Here is a 9,246-nt window from a genome sequence, read left to right on the forward strand (position 1 = left end):
AAGATGAACACCTTACCAGAAAAGAAGGCAAAATTCCTCTTCTTAAACAATGACAGGAACCCCCGTCCTTTACTTTTAGGACATCATTTTGGAATCTCTCACTTAATCCATTTCTTCAATATAAAACTCTGACTGAGGGACCCAGAAGCAATCAATCAAGACAGAGATCTAGGGGCTGGCCTGGTGGCATAGTGGTTAAGTTCACACACTCCACTTCAGTAGCCTGGGGTTTGTGGGTTCAGATCCCAGGTGCAGACCTACACACCCCTCATCAAGCCATGCTGTGCTGGTGTACCACATACAAAAAACATAGAAAGATTAGCAACAGATATTAGCTCAGGGCCAATCTTCCTCACCAAAAAAAAAGGACAGAGACCTAGCTAGCTGTCTTTAAAACCAACCAGTGCATGTCAAAGACCCAGGGTGTAGCAAGGACACAGGTCCATGAAACGGCTTAAGGAAAAAGAAGATGTGATGTCTTTCAGATAAAACTTAGCCCAGATTTGTTTTGAAACAAGAGGCAAGTAAAGTCAAAAAGAGAAATATGACAAAGTTTCTCTAAAACACAGACGGTGCAATAAACACTCACAGCCCCAGGGCAGCTGAGTTTTCAGCCAGTCTTTGTTATAAAACTAATTTCAGGACAGGATGCTGATCTAGCAAAGCAGACAATCTCCTTCCTCCAATACACAGGGGTCTGCTCATGTCAGTTGGATTGAGCTTCTGTTTAGCTAAACACCCTCTTTTGATTTCTAGTCACTGGATTGTTGTTATCCAACAAATACTGCCCTCATCCTCATTCCCCAGCCTCCCCCAACCACTGGGCCTCTCAGAGAATTACAATCCATGTTTGTGCAAGTTTTGCTCTCTGCCAACTGGTATTCCTGGACCCCCTTAAAATCCATGCCACACACAGCAGCCACATGCATCAGATCACGCCATGTCCCTGCTTGAAGCCCTCCAGGAACACTCGTAATTCCAAAATCCTCACCAGGGCTGGGAAGGTCCCTAGTCTGGCCCCTCCCTGACCTTTCTATCCTTACCAGTCTTCCTTCAGGTCCTAAAACACTTTAAGGTCTTCTCCTCCTGGGGGCCTTTGCATTTCCTCATCCCTCAAAAGGGAAAAGTCCTCCCTAGGCTGGTAGGACTCCTTCTCATCAAGACGACTCATCCTTCAGTGCTCAACTTAAATGTCGACGCCTCAGAAAAAGAATTTCTCGTGAAATCACCCTAACTAGGTCTCCAGGTTACTCTCTATCAGAACATCTTATTTCCTTCCTAGCCCTTGCCAAAACCTGTAATTCTTTTTATTTGTGTACTTATTTAATGTCTACCTCCCTGACTAGAAAGTCAGTTCCAAGCAGTCAGAAGTTGTGTCTACGTCGTTCAGAGTGGTACCTGCAGCTTCATCTGGAGAGGATCCCCAGCTCCACCCCAGCAAAGTCTGGCACTTCGTGGGCACTCAAGGGTTTTCGCACGGATGCGGGAATGAACTAAGGCACCCTATCCCACAATCCCCCAAATAGGCGGCTGTGCCCACAACTCCAAAATCCCATTTCTAGCACAGCCTCGTCGAGGCCTGTCCCATGCCTGCACTTTTTTTCCTCTCCCAGACACATCTGTTGCTCAGGTTCAAACATCTGTCACTACGCAAATCTCTCAGGAGCCCCTCAAACCCCACCCCGCCCCGCTTCACAGCGCGCCACTCAAAATCCCCTCCCCGCCTTGCACGCGCTGCACAACCCCGGAGCCTCACCCATGCGCCCTCCACACCCCCGGGCCCATGAGCCCCCATGAACGTCTGTGGGTCCTGTGCTCCCGGAGCTCCCCCGGGTCCCCACGTTCCCGCGTGTCACCCGCCGCCCAGCGCGGCACCTCCCCCCTCAGCGGCGCCAGCTCTCACCGATCACCTCCTGCAGCTCGTAATCGTCCCTGTTGATGGACCAGGGCAGGGCGCTCGAGTCCTCGGACATGACGGCGGCAAGGCTCTCAGTCCTCCCTCAAACTCGCTGACCTCTCTCTTCTCCTCGCCGCGCCTCTCCCCACCCCCAACCGCTGCCGCCGCGCCCCCACCAACCGCCTCGGGAACAGCCACGGGTCGGACGGCGCCCGGGCGCGGGGTCACCGCGCGGCAGAGCAGCGGGGGCTCGAAGCTCCGGCAGACCTCGCCTCCTGCTCCTCCGCGACCGGCACTCCCCGGCCCAGCTTAGGTCCCGGCCTCGGCCTCCGCTGCAGAAGCGACAGGAGCTTCGCCTCGGCCCAGCCCCTCTGTCCCGCCCTCCACCCCAGCCCCACGCACGGGCCAAACTTTCCCTTCTCCCTCCACCTGCCGACACGCAGCGCGCTGACGTCACCGCGCCGGGCAGGCCCCGCCTCGGCCCCGCCTCCTGCCGCCATCTCAAGTGTGGCTAGATTAGCAGCGAGCAAGCAAGAAGCTGGAGAAGGTGGAAGTTGACAGTGGAAGGAGTGAAATGCTTAGGAAGAAGTTCAGCGAGGGTATCAGAAAGCCAGAGAAGAGCCTAATGTAGCAGAGAGGCGGAAGCCACACTAAGCATGGCGACCAAAGGGTGGCCGCGCGGAGGGGCGGAGCCACTTCTGGCGGCGGGGGCACGTTGCGGTCTCTGTCGTCGCATTCATTGGTTTGTTTGAGAAGGAATCAGAAAGACAATGGGTGTGTGTGGACGTCAGTCAGAACTTAGTCCCGCCTCCAGGCTCTCAGCGTGTTTCTCCGTGCCAGGGCTCCAGTCTTTGAAGGTTGCCAGTACGGTATTCGTTTCGTCCTTCCTCACGGCGTAACCGTCACACCCTCGAGACGTGCAAACGGCACCGCAGGGTGTGGAGAAGGCCGAAGGAGAAGCTGGGTGGGGTAGCCTTGGGGTGTGGACAACTGGCAACTAGGATAAAAGGCCTTGGGCTACGGGACGGAGTGCTACCGGAAGCTTGCCCCGTGACGACACTTTTTTCAAGGCGGAAGTTCTCTCTGCAGCGGGGGTCGCGGCCCTCTCTGTAATCTTATTGGGCAGGGTGGGAGTTCTGGACACTGTCAACCTCGGGTCTGGAGCTCAAAGGAACTTCTGTCTTGGGGGAAAGTTAGGCTTTTTCCCCGGACGCGGCGTGGGCCATTAACCAAATAAGATTTGGCCACGAGGCTTTCGCTCGTTTCAACGGCCTTGACTCTAGAAATTGGTTTCAGCTGTTACTACTGACACCTTCTTTACTGCCATGTGTTGCCTTTTTCTTTTTGCAGGGAGAAGAGGGATGGGGATCAAAAATATCAGAGAGGAACTAAATCTGATGGTAAAGCTTAGAGATCTCAAGGTTTGTACCAATAGAAAGATCCATAAACCAGAGATTCTTAATCTGGGATTGTTGGCCTACGTGGGCCGTGGACAGATTTCAGAAGGTCTGTTGCGGGGTGGGGGGCGAGGCAGGGAGGGTTTTTGGGGTTTTTTTCACTCCCTTAAAATTACATGCAGTTTAGTATATACTTTTGGGAGAGATTTTGGCCACCTTCCTCCTTCCTCTCTTTCCTTTCTTCAGTGAAAAGGAGCTACTAACCTAACAGTGAAAATTCAAGATGTAAGTTGACCCACATTCTTGGTGGACAGGGTCGCTATACATTCCTTAATGAGTTCTCCTCTACCTCCTCCACTCACGTAGCTTGATGGTTTAGTTGAGCCAGAGCCTACTCTGCAGATCTGGTCACTTTTTTCCGCCTGTCTCCTGGGCTTTCTCCATGTGGCCTGCTAGGGGTTAAGATCTCATGTTTTTCATGAGCAAGGAATTGGTAGCTGTTGGAGGCCGGAAGCCCAAACTTCGACCTCTTTCTCAGCTTCTGGAGTATATTCCATGCAGGAACTCTGTCATAAACACTTGGTATACAGTGGGAAACAAAGCAACTTAGTTCCTGTTTTCATGGAGCATATAGTCTAGTAGAGAAACGGTAAATACTAAGCAAATATGTAGATAAGTAATTACGTTACCAAGCATCGTGCAGGGAAATGCCAGTACACTGTCATAGCGAATAGTTAGGGAGTTTGGAGAAGACCTCTCTGAGAAAACTGAGAGGGAGCCCACCATGCAGAGTATTTTAAACAGGTAAAAGGAGTTTTAGGCACTTTTGACGCTATTAATAAAGTAATGCTTTGATTCCTGTTAGCCTTACTTTGATAAAGTAAGGCTGGTCCTTGTATATGGCTCCCTCGGTAATCTTTTAGGGTTTGAGGGGAAAAGGGAAGTTAGGGTGATTGTGGAACCCTGGCCCTAGTATCAAAATTTCATCAAATCCTACCTAAGTTTCTTGAAAGTGTGACATATTTTCCTGGGGAGAGGAACCTTGTTTTTCCTCACATTGTCAAAGGCGTCCTTGTCTTAGTTTGGGTTGCTCCCAAAATCAGTCTCTGAAACCAGGGTTTGGATGCAAATCATATATTTAGGAGGTGACCCCAAGAGGCACTCGGAAGGAGTGGAGAAGTGAGACAGGGTAGGAAGGAAAGTCATTAAAGGGTGCCTTGATGAGGAGTACTCTTGGCTCAGTCCTGCTGTGAACCATCTGAGAAATGGACACACCTCAGAATTATCCCACTAAGAGGCAAGGAAGCTGAGGTATTTACCCACCAACTCCTTTAGAACTCTTTAGAGTGTTAATGCCCCTGCACTTGTTCCCAGCTCAGTGCTGGGAAGAGCGTGTTCTTAAAGTCAGAGAAGGCACTCAGGAAGAGACGCAGGCAGTCCTCTCGTATACTCGGACACTCTGAAAGCAAACTTCAGAGTAGGCCCAAAGAATGTGAACCATGTATAGACAGCAGCTGCCGCAGCATGTAAACCCAAAAGTTGGGAAGCACTGTCTGGACTGAAAAGCCAGGAGGGAAAGTGTGTTCATGCTTCCCCTTCTTTCTCTGTTGCTCTTAAGCAACTGACCTGCATTGTGCTTTGCTTTTAGCACCAGCAGGGTAGAGGAAAAAAGACTGATTTCAAGACTGGTGATGTCTTGAAGTGGAAATTAGATCTGTAATAATTCAAGTTTTATAGGCTCCTTTAATGAAAGAAAGCTTTTGAAATATATAAATTAATGTATACCCTATATGAGAAACCTGAATATAAAGAAAAGCGCAATTTTGTGCCTCTGTTATAAGCTGATTTTCTCAGCAGTTTCATGTCTATGCCAGGACCAGCTGTAGACTGCTAGAATCTCTTCCCTTCATCCAATCCTTACATTCGCATATAGTGCAATGTTATCGCATTAGAAGAGGGAACAACACCCATACCTCACATACAGGTACTTCTTGTCTTGTGCCTGGAATAGTGCCCTGCACAGGCATATATTCAGGTATGGTGTTTTTGTTTTTAAAGATTGGCACCTGAGCTAACAACTGTTGCCAATCTTCTTTTTTTTTTTCCCTGCTTTTTCTCCCCAAATGCCCCCCAGTATATAGTTGTATATTTTAGTTGTGGGTCCTTCTAATTGTGGCATGTGGGACGCCGCCTCAGTGGGGCCTGACCAGTGGTGCCATGTCTGCTCCAGGATCCGAACCAGGAAAACCCTGGGCCGCTGAAACAGAGCGTATGAACTTAACCACTCGGCCATGGGGCTGGCTCCCTAAGCATGGTGTTGATTAAATAGATGGAGTGTGAGAGTAGAGGAGCGTGGACAAGTTAGGAGTCTGGAGCCTGGGGAGAAGCTGACATCTTGACAAACCCAGAAAATGAATGTCCAAGGCGACAGTCGCTTGGAGCCTGTAAGAAATAGGTAGCTGCAAAGGTTATTATGGGAAACAAAAAAATCAGTCCTTGCAGAGAGGAGGGGCTCAGCATCAAGCTGGATTCTGAACCAGAGAGTAGCTTCAGGCTGGCACCATGCCAACTTGATGAGCTCAAGCTGAGTTGAGCAAAAGTTGGGAAATATTTGGTTGAGGTGGAGCAGGTTCCTACATGACTGCTACTTTTCAAATGCTATCTCTTAAAGGTTTAATGTGTCTAAAAACCTACTTCATTATGATGTATATTGTAGCATTCTTGTAATAGGAAAAAATTGGAAATAACCTACGTGTCCATGGATAGAGGACTGGTCATTGCTTGTACATACTATGTGGAACATCTTAGGATCCATAAGAAACTTGTGTGTAGTGTAATTAATGCTAGCTGAAGTAGCAACCCAGAAATCTGGCTGGTTTAACCCAAAACCTTCTTTCTCATACACATGAAGTCCAGCACAGATGTCTCTGGTTCTTCTCCTCCAAGCAGAGAATCAGATTTTGGCTCCTTTCGTCTAGTGGGCACTACCATCTTCTAGGGCCTCCTTGGAGTCTTCCACTGGACCCTCTCCATTCAGCCATCTGGTTAGCTAAAAGAGAACACCACAAAAGCTGGTCAGCACTGAAAGTTGTGTCTCTTACTTCTTCCCATGTTGTATTGATCAGACCCGGTTGTCTGACCCCAGCCTAAGTCAAGGAAACTAGGACATGGCTTCCTATATGCTCAGTAAGAAGAAATGGGATTAGTGAACATATAGTCACTCTGCTGCAACTGCTAACTTTGATTGCCTCCAGGCTAGAGCTACTGACTTGTTGAGGAAGGGGCATAAGAAGGATATACTCTTTGGTGCATTTTGGGTTTACCAATCCAAATATTTTCTGTTCAAAAAAATTCACCCTGTGGCTGAGTGGTTGAGTTTGCGTGCTCTGCTGCGGCAGCCCAGTGTTTCATCGGTTCGAATCCTGGGCAACGACATGTCACTGCTCGTCAAGCCATGCTGAGGCGGCATCCCACATGCCACAACTGGAAGGACCCACAACTAAGAATATACAATTATGTACTGGGGGGCTTTGGGGAGAAAAAGGGAAAAAATAAAATCTTTAAAAAAAAATTAAGGAGGACTAGTAAAGTTATGGTTCACCCATACTATGAAATTCTTTCATTCAGAAAGAATGAAGTAGATCTGTCCATTCTGGAACAAAATGATCTATAATTAAGGTAAACAAGCAAGTTGTAGGTAAGTTAGATTTCTACATTGACTTACTTCAGGTTACCATAACAAATTCCCATAGTCTGGGTGGCCTAAACAACAAACATTTTTCCTCATAGTTCTGGAGTCTGGGAAGTCCAAGATCAAGATGCTGGCAGATCTGGTGTCTGGTGAGGGTGTGCTCCCTGGCTTATAGAGAGCCATCTTTTCATTGTATCCTAATACGGCAGAGGGCGGAGAGCTTCCGAAGGCACTAATCCCATTCATGAGGGCACCACCTTCGTGACCTAATTACCTCCCAAAGGCCCTACCTCCAAATATTATCACATTGGGGGTTGGGATTTTCATGTATGGATTTAGGGGAGACACAAACATTCAGGTCGTAATGTACATGTATGTAAATATATAGAATAAGTTCTGGGAGATAGATGGAAGTGCAATATACATTTGTTTTACATGTATTGTTTGAACTATAAGGAGAAAATATTCCAATGCTATATAATATTAACAGTGTAAACTCTTTAAAGCAATTCATTAAAGTCAATTCCACAAAAATATTTTGGGGGCCTATAAACATAACCCACTGCTGTATTAATAATCAAGAAAATGCAAATTAAGGGGCTGGCCAGGTTGTGTAGCAGTTAAGTTCCTGCACTCTGCTTTGGTGGCCTGTGGTTTGCTGGTTTGGATCCCCAGGGCGGACCTACACGCCACTTACCAAGCTGTGCTGTGGCAAGTATATATAAAATAGAGGAAGATGGGCACAGGGCCAATCTTCCTCAAAAAAAAAAAAAGCAAAACTAAAATGAGATACCATTTCACTCTCAACAGATAGGAGAAATTTAAAAACCAGAGAATACTAAGTGTTGCCCAAAATGAGCTACAGAAACTAGTCTGCTAGTTGGAATGTCAGTTGATGCAACCTCTGGAAAGCAAGTTGGTATTACCTAGGAAAGGAGAACATGTGCTTCCCCTATAGCCCACTTCCACTCCCAAGTATATACCCTAAATAAACTTGCATACATATATTCCAAGTAATATTTACAAGAATAGCTATATCAGCATGTTTTGTAATAGCTAAATAAACAAAGGAAACCGCCCAAATGAAATATAAAAATATTCATACATTGGATACTATACAGTAGTGGAAATGTACCTATTACAGCTATGTAAACTAACTCAATAAGTCTCAAAACAATGCTGATAGAAACAAAGTAATGCGGGGCCAGCCCAGTGGCGCAGCAGTTAAGTGTGCACATTCTACTTCAGCGCCCAGAGTTTGCTGGTTCGGATCCCAGGTGCGGACATGGCACCACTTGGCAAGCCATGCTGTGGCAGTCGTCCCACATATAAAGTAGAGGAAGATGGGCATGGATGTTAGCTCAGGACCACTCTTCCTCAGCAAAAAGAGGAGGACTGACAGCAGATGCTGGCTCAGGGCTAATCTTCCTCAAAAAAACAAAAGAAAGAAACAAAGTAACAGAAGAATATATACAGTATGGTTGCACTCACAAAGGTCAAAAGTAGGCACAATTAAATAAACTTTTGTGTTAGATACTTAAGAAGAGCAAGGAAACAAAAAAATTCAATTTGCTGATTAGCTTTAGGGGAAAGGAGAGGAGGCAGCCAGGGTAGGGCACACAGGAGATTTATGATTCAGGTCGTGTTCTATTTCTTAACCTGATGATGGGTGCACAAGTGCTCAACTATTCATATATGTTTATGTGCTGTTTTAAAGTACATTTCATAATTTAAAGTTTGGTTCCTCATGTCTCAGGCAGTACTATTGTTTGTGGTACCCCAAACTGCTCTTCCCTTCACTGAAACTGAGGGGACTTCCAACACTCTCTTCAACCTGGTTACACTGTGCCTCCCTTTGCCCCTTTGTTCAGGCCGCTCCTCCTTCCAGGAATGCCACTTTTCTTCTCCTCCACCTGTCCAAGTCTTACTGGCTCTGCCAGGTTCAGCTGCTGGTCCACCCTCCCCTCCCCCTCAGAATGCTTTTTCCGAGATTGTTCCGGCCCTGGGGGAAGTCATGTACACTTAGCACCTCAGCCAGACCACTTCTGGGCACTTAGCCTGTGCTGCCGTGTACCCTTAGTCTTGTCTTTTTGTGAATCTTCTGTATTTCAGATTAGGTTGTGGGTCACCCGTGAGGAGTAGGGGATATCCTATCACTAGAAAGGAAGTGAAGGGTTTTTGTAGAGATTTGGGTTTGGATTTGGGTTTTTGTTTTGCCACCTTAAGCCCTGCCAGCATGACGACAATCTGGAAATTTATGA

The 9,246-nt window shown here is 47.2% G+C and overlaps 1 protein-coding gene across 9 annotated transcripts in view; it reads right to left on the reverse strand.

The window, feature by feature from the left end:
- Positions 1-2,042, reverse strand: part of OXSR1 (oxidative stress responsive kinase 1) — a 99,184-nt gene extending 97,142 nt beyond the window's left edge. For all 9 annotated transcript variants that reach the window (XR_011426973.1, XM_005600817.4, XM_070237977.1 and 6 more), the window contains exon 1: positions 1,904-2,042. Coding sequence is in view for 5 of the 9 variants with exons in the window: in XM_005600817.4 (XP_005600874.1) it covers positions 1,904-1,973 (70 nt within the window). In the remaining 4 variants the exon portion in view is untranslated. The remainder of the gene's footprint in view (positions 1-1,903) is intronic.
- Positions 2,043-9,246: the final 7,204 nt, after the last annotated feature.

Source organism: Equus caballus, chromosome 16 (assembly GCF_041296265.1).
Source record: "Equus caballus isolate H_3958 breed thoroughbred chromosome 16, TB-T2T, whole genome shotgun sequence".
In the NCBI taxonomy this organism is placed as follows: domain Eukaryota; kingdom Metazoa; phylum Chordata; class Mammalia; order Perissodactyla; family Equidae; genus Equus; species Equus caballus.